This window comes from Sphaeramia orbicularis, chromosome 9, assembly GCF_902148855.1.
Source record: "Sphaeramia orbicularis chromosome 9, fSphaOr1.1, whole genome shotgun sequence".
NCBI classification, from domain to species: Eukaryota; Metazoa; Chordata; class Actinopteri; order Kurtiformes; family Apogonidae; genus Sphaeramia; species Sphaeramia orbicularis.
This window is the reverse complement of record NC_043965.1, coordinates 26,240,591-26,261,759: the sequence shown is the minus strand read 5'-3', so window position 1 is coordinate 26,261,759 and position 21,169 is coordinate 26,240,591. Positions and strand designations below refer to the sequence as shown.

General features: G+C 37.4%; 2 protein-coding genes and 1 non-coding gene across 4 annotated transcripts in view; 2 read left to right on the top strand and 1 right to left on the bottom strand.

Annotated features, from left to right (window-relative positions):
* The window catches only part of sgsm1a (small G protein signaling modulator 1a), a 34,823-nt gene extending 16,441 nt beyond the window's left edge, over positions 1–18,382 (top strand). The window contains exons 9-25 of one of the 2 annotated variants that reach the window (XM_030143911.1): positions 637–761; positions 1,316–1,383; positions 2,864–3,027; positions 3,446–3,581; positions 4,355–4,484; positions 4,938–5,002; positions 5,128–5,273; positions 7,033–7,161; positions 7,248–7,430; positions 9,135–9,206; positions 9,474–10,574; positions 10,660–10,784; positions 12,219–12,301; positions 12,428–12,537; positions 15,131–15,227; positions 15,327–15,494; positions 16,698–18,382. In XM_030143911.1, the coding sequence (XP_029999771.1) occupies positions 637–761; positions 1,316–1,383; positions 2,864–3,027; positions 3,446–3,581; positions 4,355–4,484; positions 4,938–5,002; positions 5,128–5,273; positions 7,033–7,161; positions 7,248–7,430; positions 9,135–9,206; positions 9,474–10,574; positions 10,660–10,784; positions 12,219–12,301; positions 12,428–12,537; positions 15,131–15,227; positions 15,327–15,494; positions 16,698–16,786 (2,991 nt within the window). In that variant the 3' untranslated portion in view covers positions 16,787–18,382. Of the gene's footprint in view, positions 1–636; positions 762–1,315; positions 1,384–2,863; positions 3,028–3,445; positions 3,582–4,354; positions 4,485–4,937; positions 5,003–5,127; positions 5,274–7,032; positions 7,162–7,247; positions 7,431–9,134; positions 9,207–9,410; positions 10,575–10,659; positions 10,785–12,218; positions 12,302–12,427; positions 12,538–15,130; positions 15,228–15,326; positions 15,495–16,697 lie in introns of both variants that reach the window. The other variant, XM_030143910.1, reaches the window with a different exon arrangement.
* Positions 18,383–18,579: 197 nt separating this feature from the next.
* On the bottom strand, positions 18,580–18,652 carry trnak-uuu (transfer RNA lysine (anticodon UUU)). The gene has a single exon. It is a non-coding gene; the product is annotated as a tRNA-Lys (tRNA).
* Positions 18,653–18,945: 293 nt separating this feature from the next.
* gatc (glutamyl-tRNA amidotransferase subunit C) lies at positions 18,946–21,074 on the top strand. Its single transcript, XM_030143927.1, has 5 exons — positions 18,946–19,412; positions 19,489–19,539; positions 19,881–20,050; positions 20,216–20,319; positions 20,598–21,074. Exons 1-5 carry the CDS (start codon positions 19,227–19,229, stop codon positions 20,657–20,659), a joined length of 573 nt encoding a protein of 190 aa, XP_029999787.1. The 5' UTR covers positions 18,946–19,226; the 3' UTR covers positions 20,660–21,074.
* Positions 21,075–21,169: the final 95 nt, after the last annotated feature.

Sequence of the window (21,169 nt, the reverse complement as noted above, 5' to 3'; positions counted from 1 at the left end):
TGAATTCCTTCTCCAAATGACACATTCTTTCTACCAGTTTTTTAGCTATCATTTTAAATTTTGTCAGAATACTGATTTATTTTGTAAGTGATCATGTTGTATGCATGAAATCGTCTCTTTCCTGGGGTTAATTTTTCAATCAATGCATCACTGTATATTATCAGACACTATCAGGATTATAATTCACCATTAATTTTCATTTTCATATATAAAGTATAGCAATTAACCATATCAGCAATTACTTACTCATCCAGCAGCAGAAAACCCAGTTTTTGTCATGCTTTACAGTATTTACCTTTGTCCAGTTTAATAAAGGTTTCAGATTAAAGTAAATAATGCTGACTTTTACATTGCAAAAATGTCATATTCATTTTGATTGTAGTGTAAAAGCTGGGTGATGTGACCTGTGACCTATATAGACTTCACCCATCACCCTATTCTACCACTCATGCCACCCTTTTTTGTAAAACAGATACCTAATAAAGACCTAAATATAGACATAATTAATACCTCTTATACTCTGGCACACAAAGGCATTTATTCACATATGATAAGTGTAATTCTACTGATAATTCTGCTTTATCCTCACCAACAATATTGTCAAATAAAAAGCACTGCCCACATGTTTTGTTTCAGAGGGATGACATGGAGGCTATCCCAGGTTACCTCTCTTTGCACCAGACAGCTGACATTATGACCCTGAAGTGGACGCCCAATCAGCTCATGAATGGATCTGTAGGAGACCTGGATTATGAACGCAGGTGCAAAATTATCCAACAGCAAAATAATGATAACTATGCTGATTGTGTTACAGCTGTGAGTTTTAGTAATCATTTGTTGGCCATTTTAATTCTTTTCTTCCACAGACACACATAAACACTGAGATGTTCTTTCCTCTGCGCCTCTCGGTGGTTTTTGTAACACTCTGTGTTACTGAATAATGCAGTGTGTTGATATGTGGCTCATGGGCTCTGTAAACTCTACTGATCTGATGAGGCTTATTTTCAGAAAACCAGCAGCCAGCAGATGGCTTATTGACTGAGACATCTCTCAGACCTACAAACTGTGTTATGTTCTTGTGCATGGTTTCTCTCACCAAAAATTGATTATTGCATTAGGCCTCACTGTGTCTTCTACTAAGCGTGCACACTCCTCACTGCTCTCTTCATTAGCCATAAGATTAATGTTCCTTGCAATTTTGACTCACACAAATAAGTACATGCTCTATAAATTTCTCTTTTTTGTGTTATCTACTGTGTGCAAAAGCAAGTGTGAATTATTTGACTGATTGTGTATTTGATCCAATATTTTTCAGTGTGTACTGGGACTATGCCATGACAATCCGTCTGGAGGAGATAGTTTATCTGCACTGTCATCAACAAAGTGAGTCCAACCACATTTTAATCTAAAATATTTTAAAAAATATGTCATTAACAGTGCTGCAGAGTTACTAGTGTTACGCATTTACTACAAATTACAAAATAAATGTAATGATTGATTGATTGAAGTATTCATTTCGAATATGAATGTTTAAAAAAAGAAAAATAAATAAACAAACAAAACATTTAGACATAAGACGTAAAATTCATATTTGAAAAGGAGTGAGAACTATAACTTATAAACTCCCACCCCTTCTCCTTAAATAATTAATAACAATAATTAGCTTCCTGGTGTAAACATATCTATAATCTAGAATGACACTTATTGTTAAATGATTTTGTTTCTGGCTTTATATTAATAAGAAGAAATATAAATATAATTTACATTAACACATACTACAATTACACATACATACATACATACATACATACATACATACATACACTTACACACACACACACACACACACACACACACACATATATACACACACACACACACACACATACACACATACGTACATATACTTAACATACACAGACACACATATCACATACTTGTACATCCTTATAACACCCCACCCCCACCTTCATCCCTGTACTTCTTAAAGATTGTGTCTTTGTGCCTCATTACCTCCGCCAAGGAGGTTATGTTTTTTGCCAGGGTTTGTTTGTTTGTTTGTTTGTTTGTTTGTTTGTTTGTCTGTCCGTTAGTGTGCAACATAACTCAAAAAGTTATGGACAGATTTGGATGAAATTTTCAGGGTTTGTTGGAAATGGGATAAGGAAGAAATGATTAAATTTTGGTGGTGATCGGGGGTGGGGGGGCCCACGGGGGGGGGGGGGGGGGGCACTGATCAGCCTTGGCGGAGGTCTGCGCTCTCTGAGTGCTTCTAGTTTTAAACTGTTTCATGCTCGGACATTGCTTCAACTCTATATTGAATCTGTTCCACAGTCTCACCCCGCTGACTGAAGCACAAAAACCTTTTCTGGTTGTACGTATGAAGTGAACATTAAAGTTAATTTCATAATCAGTTGTAATCATAATCAGTCGCTGATAAAGACAATATTCTTAAAGTACCCTTAAAGAATTATGGACCAAAGTGTTGGTACTTACAAAGGAGTTACATGTCTGTACATATATTGCTTTTCATAAATATGTAATATAGAGAGTATAACATCTGCTCACACTGAGGCGGCTGTCATTGAATGTTTTTCATTGCTACTAAATGAACAATATTCTTCTTCAAGTATAAAATGGTTTCAGCATTACCTCACATTGTCTGGTTTATGACTGTTCAGTTTTATTGCCAATATAAAACATTTTTTAGAAAAGTAGTGGAAAAGTAAAGAAATCTTACATTATACTGATGTAATTTAAACAGTTACATAACTTGCTACATTTTTTGCATTTCTAAACTAACCTTCCAGATACTGGTTAGTTATAAATATTCTCAACGGTTCATCCTTTACTTGTGCTGTAGTCGACAGTGGGGGAACAGTGGTGCTGGTGAGTCAGGATGGGATCCAGAGGCCTCCTCTTCGCTTCCCCAAAGGAGGACACTTGCTTCAGTTCCTTTCATGTCTGGAGAATGGCCTCCTTCCCCACGGGCAGCTGGACCCTCCACTGTGGTCTCAGAGGGGAAAGGTAAGCACAAAAGCCCATTATGCGTTGTCAGTTTCTGCCCTCAAATCAAAAGCACAAATCCTGCCCTTTAAGCATTCCTCACAAAATGTACATAATCACCATCTGGTCAATAAATCAATAGATATCCAGAAATAAACTTCATGCTCGGCTGCAGTATTGGTTGGAGTGATACTGATTAATGTGTGGTGCAGTCTTCTCTCTGCACCACTACAATCAGTGAATGAATGGATTTATTTTAAGACTGTGAAAAGCATTGTATCTGCACCCAAACTGAATAATGAAAACCACCCACGCATGTTCAGCCTCTATTAATAGGCTTAGGCATAAGCATAGAGACATTCATCATTTCACATTCACATGGATGGCTTAGCTAGGCATTGCTGGCATTAGTTTATGAACAGTTATTTTCTCATTGCAGGGAAAAGTGTTCCCCAAGCTGCGGAAGAGGGTTCCTCAGGGATCTGGTTCGTCAGATTCAGTCTCAGATAAAGAGGACGACGAGGCCACAGACTATGTCTTCCGCATCCTTTATCCAAACAGCCAGTCGGAGTTTGGTGAGACTTTTTCCTCTAGAGAAGATAATTAACAAGAGCAGCTCCTACGCATTGTTGCATTTTTTATGAAAATGTTGCTCATTGTTTGTTCCAGTGACTGTAACCCACCCCCCCCAACTGACTCCCTCCCTCTCAGTTCAACAAAGTGGACAGTCCACCCTCAAAGCAGGGACAGTGGTTATTCCAAAGAGGTCATGCAGCTGTCCTGAAGAGTCCCTCTCATTCAAAGGAATCAGATGTAACACTGTCACACCTTGGCTTATCTGTCCTTCTGTCAGCTTACTTTAATTACCTGCATCCAATAATCTTCTAGCCTGCGTTGTTCCCTCTGGCAGTTTATATTGATGTGTCCTGCTGTTAAAGGCTCACCCACCCTCCTGCCATCTTGTGTTACATCTTTTTACTGCATTTCAACGTCGTAACCTTTAAATGAAGGACAGCTGATTGATCCATGAGGGCGGCTGAACTGAGAAAGGCTCTTCTTGAGCTGATCTTGTTTTCTAATTAATCTAATTATGAATCTGAACTTCAAATTGTTCACCGATTCTATATTACTTAACTGTTATGTATGCTTTATCCCCCTCTAATGAGAATCAAACACCAACAAATTGTACTCCAAATGCTTTTAGAAGATCACAGTTGATCATAATTCTTGTGTGCAGTGTTTGCAGCTGTGATTAGAGCATCTAAGTGCAAATATCATTGTTCATGTGACCAACAGAGTGCAATATACTGATGCAGAACTGGTGTTTTTATGTGTGTGCATACTACAGTTAATCCACCAGACCTGATGGATCAGGGAGCTGCAATGTGGCATCCCAGTCTCAGGAAGTCTTCATGTTCCTCCTGTTCTCAGGGGAGTTTCTCTGAGGGAGCTACACCGAAGGGATGTAACCACGAGAGGTGAGAGAATCACCCTGTGGGCATAGACTGAGCGGTGTTAAAGCATTAGGATGACAGGAAAACTACTGCAAAGACACACTGACATCCTCAACCATACAGATGTAAATGACGATGAGAACAAAGATTTGGAACAATAGCAATCATGTGACATTTACCTGACTGTCTTGAGAGAAATGACTTTGAAAAATTAGATGATCAGAATAGCAGATATGTGGGATGGAGGCTGTGCATGAAGGCAGGCCTCTGTATGTTGTAGTACAATAGAATAATATTTGAATGACAATAGGTTGGTCCACATAAGCTCCACAGTAGATAGTATCTGACATTTTCACATCAATATAATAACATTCATATGGAGGTTATGTAGTGATCATTCTTCCTGAAAAGAGAGCAGATTAGTATGGGTTTTCTTTTTAGAAATAAAATAATCTGTTGTGTTTCTTCATTCCTTAGGGCTCCTCTGAAGCTGCTGTGCGACAACATGAAGTATCAGATCATCTCGCGGGCATTTTATGGCTGTATGTGTTTACTTATCGTGTACACTGAAAAGCCTTTAATATAATTTTGCTCTGTTTGAAGAATTGCATAATATTCTGCTAATTATCACTGGAAGCTTTGAATGATTAACTGTTTTATTAACCAGGGCTGGCATACTGCCGACACCTGTCCACCGTGCGTACACACCTCTCTGCTCTCGTCAATCACACCATTGTGGATCCCACTGTGCCATGTGATGCCTACAAAGGGCTCACAACAGACGTGTGGCAGACGTTCCTCCAGGACTGCACTGTAAGCAGCACTGTCACCACGGCACTAGAACATAAGCTTCACATTATCTGTTGACAGCGTGTTATGTACACACACCTGCATGTCCACTCCCAGTCTTTCTTCGACCATCACTCTTCTGTCTCGTCCATATTTATCCTCTGCTAATCATGTGGCTCACACCATTAGTCTCACTGCAGTGTGCATCAAGAGTGACTAATAGCCCTGTCAGTTCCCATATCCAGACTTTATTTGGATTTTAATTATTTTTGCCTCCAGTGAAAGCAAGTGAGGCTTTCAAGAAGTCATTAAGAAAGACTTAAAAGTTTGCTTTATACCCTTTATAAGGGTCGTAATTCATTATTTGTTTGCTACAGATGAAGCGTTTTAAAGAATTAATCCGTGCAGATATATTCAGCTTATTAATACTCATATTCACATCTGAATCAATGGAGAAAGAAAGCCTTCAAATGCTTAATTAAGCAACAGATGACTTAATTAACAGCTACCACTTGCAAAGTTATATGCCACAAGTAGGTTTGTTGTTTGAGCAAAAGTAACACGATAAATTATAATGTACAGTACTTCGCAAAAGTCTTAGGCCAACATTAGGTTTGTTGATTTAGTAAAGTTATAATGACCACACATATGCATTTCTTAGGCTCTGTATTAAGACCCAATCTGGATATATGTGAAATACATGAACATGTGTGAAAAATATGTGACCTCCCTTTGCACTTAACATGTCTTTAACCCTTTTGTTCAGACAATGTTAGATTTATTTAATTTATTTTCTGATGTTTTGTACCAGGTTTCACATGTCAGATGATTCTGTTTGTGCTGCCTCTTGTCATGGGAACAGAGGTCACACTAAATAATAACTTCAACCTTTAGAACCATTTAGTTCAGTTTTTTGTGTGTCTTTTTAGGCTGAGTGCATATTGTCTGTATTATTTTCTTGTTTTTTTTGTGGAAATAAAATAAAAAATATATAGGTATACTCTTTTCAACCCTGCAAAAACAACAAGGCTAAAGGAGACTGCACTGTACGAACACATTTCTCAGTCTCTGTAACAAGATACATGTACATCATACAGAACAGCATTAAAAACAACAATATCTGAAAAAAACAGACTGAAGTATCTAGTATTTAAGTAAGTAAGTAAGTAGTGTGATCTTCCGTTGTACTTAAAATGTCTTGAACTCTTCTGCACAGACATTATGAAATTTATTGGAGTAATCTGCTAGGGTTTTACGCCATGTTTCATTCAAAACATGTCCAATGTTGCTTATTGTTTGGGCTACTTTTTTATCATCAGAACAGAGATCTCACTAAATACTGGCTGATTCCTGTAGAAGCCACGTAGTTAATATTTTTTCTAAGTTTTTACTGTTGTGCACATTATTCCCCGCTGTTTTTTATGTATCTTAGCAAAGAGGCTTACAAAGAGATATTAGGATCATTACAACCAATTAAAAACAACATAGCTAAGGCTGACCTAAGACTTCATAGTGTTGTATATCTATATGTAATAGTGTTCTTTATGAAAAGCAAAGAAAAAAAACTACAGAGAGTATATACACAATTTGAGGCACCAGTGTGTTTCACCACCCATTACCACCCATTTGTGTGTATTAAAGTGAAGCTACATTCCCTCTTTACAGGCTGCTGGCTGGATTTTGTTATCTAAATTATTGTAACATAATGAGACAGTATTGTTTTCAAATGGAGTTACATGAGAGGAAATGGTGAGCTGATCAGATTGATGTTTTGTGTCTTTAGTCCTATGAAGAGCAGGAGCTGCTCCGTTTGGTCTACTTTGGTGGCGTGGACCCCTCCCTGCGTAAGGAGGTGTGGCCTTTCCTCCTTGGCCATTACCAGTTTGGGATGTCTGAAACTGAGAGGAACGAGGTTTGTGTTTTCACAGTTGGTCACTTTACTTCCAAACCAATATCCACCTAAACCGCTGTCCCTTCACCTGTTGTGTCAATGCTTAGGTGGACGAGCAGGTCCGAACGTGCTACCAGCAGACTATGCGTGAATGGCTGTGCTGTGAAGAGATTGTCCGCCAGCGCGAAAAAGAACAACATGCTGCAGCTCTAGCAAAGTGTGTATCTGGGGCGAGTATAGACAGTAATAGCCAGAAGATAACCCATCATGACTCCACTGTCAGTAATGAGGTAAGCAGTAACACACACTCAGAGTGACAGTCTGAAAATATTCTAATGTGTCCGCTGTTTATGCTTAGTGATGACTCAAAGTGAAATGTATTTCAAGGTAGTAACATAGTCCATTTACTCAAGTACTATGCTTAAGCAAGTATTTTCATGTGATGCTAAGTTACTTCCTGTCCACTACATCTCAGGGGTTATTATTGTATACTCTATTTTGCTACATTTGTCATACATTTTAAGGTAAGATTTTACACAATAAATAATATAACCAGCTTATAAAATTACAAAGTTGTTATTCCTCTAAACTCCTCATGGTTTTATTTCATTAATGCTTAAAGGGGTCATATTTTGGTAAACCCACTTTTATTAGTTTTTGGTACATGTTTTTGTGTATTTAAAGGGCCAGCGCTCAAAACGCCTTTCTCGAGTCGTTACTCAGAAACAGGGTTGAAGATGGACCTGTGGAGTTGAATTAATGAAGAATTCAGAACCAAGCATAGCATTTACAGTTCATGTAGACCACAGGGAAATGTTTTAAAATGCATAATTATGTATATATTTAAAGAAAAAAAAAAAAAAAAAGCAAAATATCACTCCTTTAAATCATCCAATATCTAACCATTTATCATGAGATGAGACCTCATTTATTTGGTATCCCTGTTTATAAAAGTGAATATGAATTAGTAGTTAATGCTTCATTATTAAATAGTCTAATGTTATTTATAGAAATAACAGTTCAACTTAAATACTTCAATGCTTTACGTATATTTTAGCTGGAATTACTTGTATACATTCATTCATTCATTATCTGAACTGGCTTCATCCTCACTAGGGTCACAGGGTCGCTGGAGCCTCTCCCAGCTACTTATGGGTGAAGGCGGGGTACACCCTGGACATGTCGCCAGTTCATCTCAGGGGAATATGCATTTACTTAAAGGCAAAATAGTGTTTGTATACAGGACTGTTCAAACTCCATAGTGGTTGTGGAGCCAGTTTTAGAATGCATGAATAGAAAGTGGGTGGTGAAATAGTTAAATAAAACTTCCTTTTTTTAACTCAATCACAGTGGTCGTATTGTAAAAACACAGAAACACACCTATACCTTTACAAAACTGTTGTGGGAGTATTCTAGAGAAGATATACAGCCAAAAGAAGAGACTGGAGTTGCTCTGTTATCATACGGCTCTGCCCACACTTTCTGCATGCTGTTGTGAAATGGCTGTAGATACAAACGCACTGTCCAAGGTCCATCACTCAGTGGTATTGAATTGAGTAAAATGGAGGAAAAAAAAAAGAAAATACTAGGTTAGAAGTAATGATTTAGAGTGATTATTATTATGTAAGTCTATATCATGTCAAGGAAAATGTTACATACTTTGTCTCTTTCATGGTGGACTTTTATAGTTTGTTGTTTTGTTGCTGTATTGGTACTTGATCTGAATATTTCTACCTCTGGTTAAATGTGTCCAGTAGTCCAAAAGTAAAAGACATGAGGTTTCTCCTTCATGATAAGTTTATCATATAAGAGCTGTCCTTTTTGTAAGGTTGACACATATTGAAAAAAGACACGACACTGCTTCTTCTGAATCCTGCACCACAGTCAAAACAAATTTCTCTGACTACAGTTAATGCGATTTTATCTATATCTGTATATCTGCGTCTGTTCTGTGTATCAATAAATGTCTCCTCCTCAATGTTTTTATCACTCAGTCTTCCCAGAGCTGCAGCTCAGACCGGCAGAGTCTGCCTCGCTTACAGAGTGACTCCAGCAACAGCACACAGGTACAAACCCACCCCACAAAACACTCTAGATTTCATTTAACTTTCAACACATAAAACAAGATGCAATGAACTTTTAGATGGAACTCCTTTAAACATCTGCACATAAGCTTTTCGTTTTGTTTTTAATCATATTTTACAGTAAATTCAATTACGCATCAAATTTTTTGAACCGATATTCCTCATCCCCGCACTCTCTCTCTCTAGTTTTTCACATCCTCCCATCCCTTCCCCTGGAGTAGCCTGCTTCCCTTTGGCTTGTTCTTTCAGGTGTTTGAGTCCGTAGAAGAGGTGGACCAGATCGAGACGGAGCCCAAGAGCGAAGAGGCCAGGCAGGTGCCAAAGATGCCCAACGGAGCGCTACAGAACGGCACCAGCTCTCCTGACTCCGGACATCCCTCGTCCCGCAACTTCTCCGTCACCTCGGGCCTGTCAGACGGTTCACTCAGCACCGAGGACAGCGCCACACAGGACACGAACCTGAGGTCTGCAGCCATCCTTCAGGCGCCCCAGAGCCCTGTTAAAGCTCCACAACATCCAGTGGTAGAGAGTGAAGCTCTAGCAGAGGGTAGTCAGGTCAAAGGGGATGAAAGGGGCAAAGAAGAGAGGGAAGAGGCACCAGATCCGACCAAAACTGCAGAGGGTATCAAGACAGAGGTGCTAGATGATAACATGAGTCAGATAAATGCCAACAATGAGAAAGATCTACAACACAAAACGCAAGAAAATGCCAAATCTCAAACTGTTACTGAATTTGAAGATGAAAACATGGATGCACTGGCAGACATTAAAGAAGGTAAATTGTCAGAATCAGAAAAATCAGGAAAAGCCTCTGATAATGTCCTAGTATCGGAATCCAAAGAACCTGTTGAGAAAAGCCTTGAGGAAACAAATGAAAAGACAGAAATGATGAAATATGAAGCAACAGGAGAATCAAACACCAGTCGTGCACATGAGGTTTTATTGATGGAAAACAAGGAAATGGAGAAGAAGCTCCTCTTTTCAGCAGACAGCCAGGTTCCAATAGCCGGAGAAGCATATCAGGCCTCCCAGAATGATGAAGCTCAGGGCATGACTGAATCCGATGAGTCTCCCTCAGCCATAGAAATGGAGGAGATCCCCAAAGCCAAAGTTTCCATGGTGCCTTGGAGCAGGAAGGGATGCTGTGAAGCACCGTCTTCCTCTGAGGAGTCGGCCCCACATATGGAGCTCAGACTGCATGAGGAGAAGCCCAGTCCAGAGGGCACAGAGTCCAACCTGTCTGAGGAACCGGAGATGGAGAGCCTCTGTCCTCATTACAATCCTCTGTTGGAGTCTGGAGACCACAAGAAAGAAGTGACCTCGGAAGATTCTGCCGGAGGCGCCTTCTCTGTATGCACAGTCCTTACAAACTCATACAGATTAGTGTTAATAGTCTGCTTTATCCGTTAATTTATTTTTTGTTAATGTGTTTCAGCAAGAACTTTTGGATCTGTATACCCTGAATTTGCATCGCATTGATAAAGATGTCCAGCGCTGTGATAGGAACTACTGGTACTTCACCCCTGCAAACCTGGAGAAACTGCGCAACATCATGTGCAGGTAAAATACAAACAGTTGTGAGACATAATGAGCAGTGGAAAATGCTCACTTTACTTGTAAAAAACAAACTAGAAAGAGTAACTTCAAGTCTGGCAGTGAGTATAACACAAAGGTAATAAGATTAATAAAAATAGAATATGTATGTTTATCTGTACAGAAAAGAACTTGTACTTGGTTATTGTAATGTTTTTATTAAAATTTAGGATTTTTTTTTTTAACAATAAGCCTTTGTAAACACAAACATAAAGGTTTACACATCCAAGCATAACAGAAACAATACCTGATGAAAGAAAAAGGAATACCCAAATGGAGAGAAAAATGGAAACAGGAAAAAAAAATCCCTAGTTCCCAGGCTCTGGCATTAAGATGTGAAGTTTAAATATACCTACCAAAGTGGAGAATTCTGCTTCATAACTAATTAATGTGGGGGATGTTATCAAGTCACAGTCACAATTTCTGGAATATGTCCAGGAAAGGGCACCATATTTTCTGGAACTTCCTACTCAAATGTTGAAGTGAGGATCTAATTTTCTCATGTTATAAAGAAGATATGATGTCTGCCTCCACTTGAGCAGAACAGCCTGCATAGCCAAGACCAAGGCAAATGCCAGGGTATGAAGCTTTTCTGAAGTTAATACCTCCTCCTCAGTTTCAGTAAGATCCTTAAAATCAGAGATAGGGTACTGATGACCTCTGTCCAGTTCTTTGTATGACTGGCACATGATGAGTACATATGGAGGAACCTGGCTTTGGCATGAGGACTGACCTCAGGGTAAAGACGAGGGAGTTCAGTTTTTTGGACATGTGTCTGATGCATGACTTTGGACTGAATCAAGCAATGACGGACACATAGGGAGGTTGAATCAACATGTTTGAGCGTGAATTCTAGGTTTCATTTGATCAAGACTACATATACTCTTGCACATCACCAACATTGACTCTAGAATGTGCCCAAAAGCAAAACAAATGAAGTCTTTAATTCCTTCTTCGATTAAGCTCTTGAATAGAATAGAATAGAATAGAATAGAATAGAATAGAATAGAATAGAATAGAATAGAATCTATAGGCCCAGATGTCTCCTGTCCTGATTTTTGTTGTATACATGTGAGAAAGCTGCAAATCAGTTGACCATTTGGAATAAATAAAGTTGTCTGAACTCAACTGAGCATTAATTGTAACTGCATTGAGAAGAGATTGTGTCTTTTAAATGTAACACAAATCTTCATTTATAGGTCACTATTAAAATCCACAGTGCTCCACAGTGCCAGTAAAGTAAAATGGATAAATCATGAAATCATCAGGTTTAAAAGAAAGCCAAGATGCCATAAAGTTTAAACTCTAGACTGAAATATCATATAAATCTGGAAAGAAATGTTTGACAGATAAAACCAGTCAGATGCAGATAAACTCAGCTCCTCTGTTGTGCATTTACAGCTATATCTGGAGGCATCTTGACATCGGTTATGTGCAGGGTATGTGTGATCTGCTGGCTCCACTTCTTGTCATTCTGGATGATGGTGAGTCAACTCCCTGAGTCATGTATTATTGATGCTCATCTCTGGCATTTTTATGAATATTTTTACTCATATTGATGCAGAAACAGATATACGTTTGCCCACTCACTTTGACTCTTCCTCTCTCAGAGGCCATGGCCTTCAGCTGTTTCACGGAGCTTATGAAGAGAATGAATCAAAACTTTCCACATGGAGGAGCCATGGATACTCACTTTGCCAACATGCGCTCTCTAATCCAGGTGATACAGCATGAGTACACATTATACACAGTAATACTAAAGCCCGGATTGAAGGCAGCAAGTTAGCTAGGGCAGAAATCCAGAAAAAGTCCAAAAGGGAGTTGTCTCTTTTTGTAAGTGATTTAATAATGACTCACAAAATTATGAACACAGACACAGCTTGTTTGTTTCAGTAATGACCAGTACTACTGTACATGTAATTTAAGGGGATTGACCAATTAATTTTAAATAGTAACTTCATTTGGTCTGATTTCAAGAGTTTTCTCATTAAATTCATCAAAACACAAGTACCACAACAAAGAAAAATGCTATAACCCATGCCCCAGACCCCTCAGGTCATCTGGATCCAGTCTGTTGTCAGTTCCCAGAGTCAGAACCAGACACGGAGAAGCTGTGTTCACCTTCTATGCTCCACATGTGTGGAACAAACTTCCAGAAATCCTCAGATCAGATGAAACACTCAATTAATTTAAATCCAGGTTAAAGACCCACCTGTTCTCAGCTGCATTTGAATAGAGTTTTTATTCATCAGTTCAGATCTGTATTGTTTCTTTTAAGCTTAAAATTTGCATCTGTTTTATCCGTTTATCTATTTATCTGTTTTTTTGTTTTTTTCTCATGCCTATATTTTTCATTGCTTCCCTGCTGTAATGCTTTTAATGTTTTATGTAAAGCACTTTGAATTGTCTTGTACATGAAATGTGCTGTATAAATAAACTTGCCTTGCCCTTGCCTTACCAAAGACACACTGATCAGATACAGGGTTTGGTTTTGAAGGTACATAGATATACTGGAAACTTAATGACATGTACAATATAAGAACATGTAAATGATGGTGGAACAACTTAACATACTTAAATTTCTAACCAATAACTTACAGCCTGCCACAATCCCCTTACTGAGACCAGTGCAAATTAGCACAAGGCCAGACTGCACATACTTAATGAAGGCGTGGGGAACCTACAGCAACACATGCACAAATTATTGCTGTAATGTGACAAACACAAGTGTTGGTTGCACATACGTATTTCTGTCTGGTAACAGCAACACAGACCAAGGAGAGGCAGCAGAGGGAGGAGTTTTCTGCAGTAGAACTGGAAAAGTTAGGGGATTAATCTTACCTAGTCTGAAATAGTATCCTAAAATACATTGAAATTACAACCTGTTCAATAAGGCGGATCTGGATCAAGGCAACAGGAAGAAAAAGCCAGATTTCACATAGGAAGTAAAAATAAATGGAGCATGAAGCAAAGGAGCTGCAGAGATCTGACATTTGCAGCTGTCATAATATTAAATTCTTACTTCCATAATTCACAGCACTCTATGGTCAAACTTGAGTAGTAGATACATTTTATTCTATATAGAGGATTGACTATTGTTTTTAACCCTCTGTCACCATTTACAAAAATATTTGTCTCATTAGTGTCAAAAACCGTTTCCCACTCTAAAAAGTGCTATGAAAATGTAATAAATCATCATTTTTTTGTGAAGGTTCAAACCATTTATCAACTTCTCTACTGACCAGAAAAATAAAGTTTTTATTGATCCTTTAAATACTTTCTTTCTTTCTTTTTTTTTTTTTTTTGTTGCAATTTTAAGCTGTTTTGTTTCAAAAGCACCCCTATTTCCCTGAGAAAAACACAAAATGTTGAATATTCTCCAAAAAATTTAGTATAAAGTGAATTATTTCTGTTCATGTTATTAAAGCCTTATATACCAAAAATTTATAACAATACTGATTTGAATGCAATATTGTGATTTGAGTAGCACTACTTTTAAAAAAGAAATATGACACTTGTACCATTAGTGTCAAAAACAGTCCTAAATGGTGTCAGAGGGTTAATATCAGTATCACAGTGAGATAGCTGTATCACTAACCTTGAGCACTGTCTGAGCACTATCGGCCACGGAACCAGGAAAAATAATGAAAATCTGATTGTCTGATTGGGCTGAAGACTTATTGTAGCTTTTTGGCATGAGGTTTCATGACTTTATGTGAAAGTAAATCCTTTGTTTGACTTCTTATTCAGCCTCCTGGTGGAGTTATGTCAGTGGCTCTTTCCAGAAATAATCTAAGGAGCAGGGATGACGTGGGTGAAAATATGGACTGTTTTAGGGTCAGTCAGTTCTATTAAGGCCTCTGTAATTCTAAATAAATTAACATGAGTAGAGAAAATTCTCTGTCATCCCACCTGCAGCACCTCTTCTGTGTGGAACTGTAAGAGTCAAGCCAGGCACAAATGTATAAAGACTTGCTTTTCCTCTGCATTAAATAATGGAACTATTAGCAGTAAATCAACAGTTGCAAACCTTGGAAAACCACATTGCATGACTCACTTTAATGTTCTCCTCAAAATGTGTACTTTGAAATGAGAACTCTCATAAATATGCAATTAGGTCAGACACAAAAGTTCCTGTTTCCACACATTTCTAGCTCTAATTTTGTGCAGCTCCTCTTTAATAACTCTTGACTGTGGTGTTAGTAAATGTGGCTCTAAGTCTATTCCTTACCCACCTTCTCCTATTTCTTGCACTGTTCTTTCCCAACCAACCAATCAATCAGTCAATCAGTTCTGATCTCCGTTCTGTTTAGATCCTGGACTCTGAGCTGTTTGAACTCATGCACCAGAACGGAGACTACACTCACTTCTACTTCTGCTATCGCTGGTTTCTCCTCGACTTCAAGAGAGGTAAATGGTTTGTGACAGTTGTAGCAAGAATAGAGGATTTATCGATCTTTTAGCACTGATGTGAGTTGACTCCTTCTGCGTTTGTGTTTTGCCTTCCAGAGCTGGTGTATGATGATGTGTTTGCAGTCTGGGAAACCATCTGGGCAGCCAAATATGTCTCCTCTAGTCATTTTGTCCTCTTCATTGCTCTGGCTCTAGTGGACATTTACAGGGACATTATCCTGGAGAATAACATGGACTTCACTGATATTATTAAGTTCTTCAATGGTAAAAACCACTTTAACAATGATGTAATAAGATTGGTTATGTTGACAGGGACAGATTTATCAACAGAAAGCTGCAACTGTAAAACTGCAGCATTACATTCAAAAAACACATCATGTTTGCCAGCAGTGGTGGAATATATGTACTGACCTTAAGCACAAATTGGAGGTATTTGTTCTTCACATGAGTATTTTCATTTTATACAACTTTATCCTTCTACTCCAGTATATCTCAGCAGTGAGTGAATATTGATATTTTTGTTCACTTCATTTATATAGTTTGTCATCTGTAATTACTTTTTCATCCCCTGCTTCTCCTGTGAAACCCACATTTCTCCAAATTTTTATATATATATAAATTTGATGTCTTTGAGGATAAACGTTCCTTCAAGCTTCAAGAATTTATAAACTCTTTAAAACCTGATAAGATTTGGTACAAAATACATAGTCAAAAATCTGCAGAAGGCCCGTTTCTGAGCTCATGACTACTTAATGTTTTACAGATATGCTACAAACATGACATCTTACAGAGATCATTTGAATTACTGTATATAAAGTAGTATAAATTAACTCATCCTTAAACTTATGCAACAGTAAAATGCAACATACACATTAATGAAGCAGTAAAATGGAGCCAAAAACATGTATAATGGGCCTCATGCAAGAATCACTTGTTCTAACAACTCTATTCTTAAATACACTGAGAAATTTTAGGCAAACTTTCTGCATTTACCTTATTTGTGTATTTTGAGTTGTTTTTTTTTTCTTCGTTTGTTTGTTTTTTAAATTGAACACAATTTGCAAGTGATCCAGACTTGTTAGTTTCTCTCAAAGATTATATATATTTCATTATGTGAAAGAAATTTGATGCTCAATCAATTCCATTGTTTGAGTCATTTCTCAATTTTTTTAGCTTGTGTCGAATCTGATATGATGCATTGTACTAAAAAGAGCAAAAGAAATTACAAAGTTGGGGTAAGAGTATGAAAATGTTCTTGCATGAGGACCAAGGACGACTTTATTGTACTTTACTTTGTGCATTTTGCTTATAAAGTCCAAGGAGGGTGAGGATTTAAATGCAGCTTAAGGATAATACTTCCATCAACATTAACCACAGAGATGAAATGCATGAAATTAGTTTTCATTGTTTTTCGTGATCTGTAGGAACTGATATTGAACATTCACAAAGTGTGTGCTTGTCTTTCAGAAATGGCAGAGCGTCACAACATAAAGCAGATCCTGAGCCTGGCAAGAGACCTGGTGTGCAAAGTGCAGATGCTAATAGAGAACAAGTGATGGCGCCGTTCGTCTCCTCTTACTTCCAACTTCAGTGTGAATGGCTGTAGCAGCACAAGAGTAAACTACATTTGAGCACACACGCTCTCATACAGACACACACTACACTACTCAAAGCCTTTACAATCACACTTTGCTGCTATGAGCCCTATTGGCTGTATTCACTTTGTTGTTTGTGTTGTCAACAGTTGTATGGATTTTTAACATTTTTTGCCTCATAACTGTCAGTACATTCAGGTGAAGATAAATGTAACAAAAGCACTGTCTTTTGTTTCTAAATATTTTTGTCAGAAATCCCTCAAGTGTCAATCCAAAACTGAGTGCACTTAATATTTTGGATGGTTTTAGTTACATGTTAAAAGCCAAAATACAGAGTGGAGTTTAACTAGAGACTATATTTATGGGACAAATAAATTATGATATTAGTTTAGATTTATTTTAATAGTTTAGCTCTACAAGATTGAATTAGTTTTTAATATATAGCAAGTTACCCAACCTTCCCATCCCTTAATAAAGGATTTTAGCAGAGTTCGAAGGACATAGTGTAAGTACAACCCAAAGGACATTTAATTTATACATATCTGATTCAGACCAGATAACATGTCAAAAATGTAACCAGACTGCAGTTATGTCTGACTCACATTGTACAACAGTATAATTCAGTACCGACTGTGATTTAGCAACAGTGTTTTCAGTGTCCTTGAAATGCTTCGTCTGCCAAATAGTATGTCTTAATTTGTCGTGTGGATCGTACTGTGCTGAGAGAAAATGGTGTTTAAATTATGAGAATTATATTATGTTAAATGTAATCTCCTAACCTGTCATTTAAGTGACTCATGAATGTCTGGACAGAGATTTGCTCAAAGCAACAAGCCTAATTTAAGTCTGTTATTTTTCATCAACCAGTGAACCACTGTACATTTTGTAAATTGTGCACTTTACTTGCCATTTTTTTGTTGTGTCCAGTATTGTCAAGCTCCTGTTTGTTAAATTAAATGATTTCATTTTAAATGTGGTGATGGATCAGATGAGATAACAGTTATCTTTGGACAAACTGACAAATTGCAGTTTGCATTTCCATATAATCCAAATTCTTTGTGTGAAAGTAGTTTTGATGGATGAAAATGAAAGGTACACTATGAATTATTCTATAGTTATGAAAATCCAAATTACCTGGTGTTGTGAGGACAACAGTTTTGATATGAAGGAAGAATATCTGGATCTTGTAAAGATTATCATATCCATTAACCCCTTAAAATAACAGTTTCAGTCTTATTTAACAAATTTAATGCTTGTTCTTTTCTTGCTTCAAGTTCATTCATGTTTCATATTTCTTGTTCAAGTGTTGTTTCATGCTGTAAGATTAATGTGTGAGATTAATTGCATTAAATATTGGTGTTTCTTTGTGAATGCTAATGGCAGTGTCAGAAAATGAAAACTTGTTTTAATTTATTGTAACATTTATTTGCTGGAGATATTTATTTATTCATTGAGTTTCACATTCAGATGCTGCTTTGTTTGTAAGCTGATTTTTATTTTGTTCCCAATTCTAAATGTGTACTGTAAAACAATCAAATTCTATACTAAGAGTTCATATAGATATATATATTAAATGGTATATGTTCTTATAATAAAAAAATAAAAAATGGAATCATTATTTTTCCAAAACATGTTGTTACGTATTTTGTTGAATAAATGATAGGTAGGACTCAGAACTATATGCTACTGAACATGTAAGGTAGGTAAGGTAGGTACGTACACATGCAAAGTTCTAGAATTTTTAAAAGAACGTCCGCCCGAACAGGGACTTGAACCCTGGACCCTCAGATTAAAAGTCTGATGCTCTACCGACTGAGCTATCCGGGCTCTATCATCGATCGTTACCGTGATGGATATGAACTACATAGATGAATAGGCATGTAGTTTCTATATATCCATTAAATGTGTTAATTATTATACAGTCCCATTTATTTTAAAGGACATAATTGACTGCTTATCACGGTAAAGTTCTGTTGCGTACTAGCAACTCATTAGCAGCATTTCACACAAAAACGCGCATAAATCCAACTAGCTAATCTATATGTTAGCTCCCTGTTTCATTTCGGTTTACTCCTTTTATGTTATTTTGGAAAATGTTTAACAGAAAATTGCACAACATTTCAAACGGTACGTTATTTAGTCTAAGGCCAATCGGTTTGGTGTCAGCCATGATTTAAAGCGAGGAAGGAAGGAAGCAGTCATGAACATCTTACAACATATGTGTGCTAGCTTAGCTACTTCCACTCTTATGCCAACAGCTAACAGCTAGCTAAGGTTATGTGAGGCTAGCTTAGGTACTAGGTACTTAGCTACTGACAGTGAACTGTATTTCACTCCGAAAAGATGTGATACTCTTTGAATATATTTTCTGACATATTTGGCTAGTTAACGGTGTTAGAAAATGCTGGTGTTTTGCCGAGCTGTTGTTCGTTCATGCCGTGGGGTAACACTGGACAACATTCGTCCTTTTCATCTGTTCAACGATGGATACTCAGTAACAAGCTTTCACAGGAGAAAACTGCAAAGTCACATAACATGTAACGTGTGTGTAACGCGTTTGTTCAGCTCCCAGCCACATAATCCTAAGGTAATTCAAAGTTGCTTAATCCACAGTCTGTATTAATACGTAAAAATAACGATGATAATTATGACGTGATTACCAGGTGCCAAAGGTTGCAACATGGGAACCTGTACAAGATGACCAGCTCCCACAGGTAATATAACTGAGTGACTGAGGTGAAATCCTTAAGAATTACATCCAAGACATTGTCTGTAGTTAAATGTATACGTAGGATTAATCTGATTGTCTCTAAAGAAACAGTATGTTAATGATCTCATGTAATTTAAGGGGATTGACACATTCATATTAAATGGTAGTACCACAACAAAGAAAAATGCTATAACCCATACCAAAGACACACTCTGATCAGATACAGGGTTTGGTTTTTGAAGGTACATAGACATACTGGAAACTTAATTACATGTACAGTATAAGAACATGTAAATGATGGTGGAACAATTTAACGTACTTAAATTTCTAACCAATAACTTACAGCCTGCCAAAATCCCTGCTGACCTGGTGGATAAACTGGAGCGACTGGCCTTGGTTGATTTCCGTACCAAACAGGGACTGGCCTGTTTGGAGAAAGCCATCCGATTTGCGGATCAGCTCCATGTTGTAGACACTTCAGGTGTTGAACCGATGGATTCTGTTCTAGAGGACAGGTACGGTATTTGTTTAGACAGTTATGAAAATCAGCTTTTTTGAATGTGGGTGTTTTCACAGTAATGACCTCATATAACTGATGAGCAACAACTCTAGCTCACCTTTGACCTTTAGTGGAATACACTCTATAACTGTGATTATGTCCACTGTGAACATATTTTCAGGGTGTTATACCTGAGAAATGACACAGCGAAAGAAGGAGACTGTGCAGAGGAACTACTTCGACTGTCTAAACAAACAATAGAAGAATACTTTGTGGCACCACCAGGTATGAAAAAATATGAACACATTTATTTTCATATATACATATGTCATTATTCTTTTTGGTAGTTCTTCTTGGTTCAACTGGACTGGCTTAGCTCTTTTGAAAATGTTTCATCTGTCATCCAAGAGACTTCTTCAGTTTGGAACTGAATGAGATGAGATGAGAGATGAATCATTTTCAAAAGAGCTAAACCAGTCCAGTTGAACTGAGAAGAACTACCCAGAAAAAAAGGTAATGCTGCTGTACCATCTAACCATCCTGGATTTCTTCTCTTTTTACAGGAAATATTCCACTACCAAAGAGGGAGGATAGGACTGCTTTGTTGAAACACTCTGAATTCTGATCTTCATGAATGTGTACTAAATATTTTTTTCAGATTTTTGTGTATAGAGTTTGAGTTACTTTATTTAAGGCCCAGACATTAGCATTTACCCACAGTCAAAAAGAAATACAGATATGACATTATATTTGAGAAACAAAAGTCTACTAGTCATGTTTGTAGATCTGTACTTTTCAGTTTCCTTTGACAGCTGTGTTGGTGCTTCACTTTGGTTTCACTATCATTTTACTGAAAGGAGTGAGTAGCATTGTGTTTATAAATAATGCATTGCAGTGTTGCACAGTTTTGACTTGTGATTATACATCATAATCTATATATGTCCTGATTTGATGTAAAATGATGCTGAATTGTACTGTTTTGCATGTGTCTTTTATTTTGGTGTCAGAACCTTTGTGTTCAATAAATCATAAGCACAATTCAAGGCTCATCTAATATGGTGTATAAGTGGTCTGTTTAGTTTGTGAGCCACATTCCTTGAGATCAAATAGTTTCGTTTTCCTTAAATCAGCTGAG

Excerpts from the sequence above, each read along its gene's own strand:
- gatc (XM_030143927.1), top strand. The coding sequence starts at position 19,227 with ATGCTGGTGTTTTGCCGAGCTGTTGTTCGTTCATGCCGTGGGGTAACA. Across the intron at positions 19,413-19,488 it reads CCCAGCCACATAATCCTAAG|GTGCCAAAGGTTGCAACATG; the intron begins GTAATTCAAAGT and ends CGTGATTACCAG. Across the intron at positions 20,320-20,597 it reads ATACTTTGTGGCACCACCAG|GAAATATTCCACTACCAAAG; the intron begins GTATGAAAAAAT and ends CTCTTTTTACAG.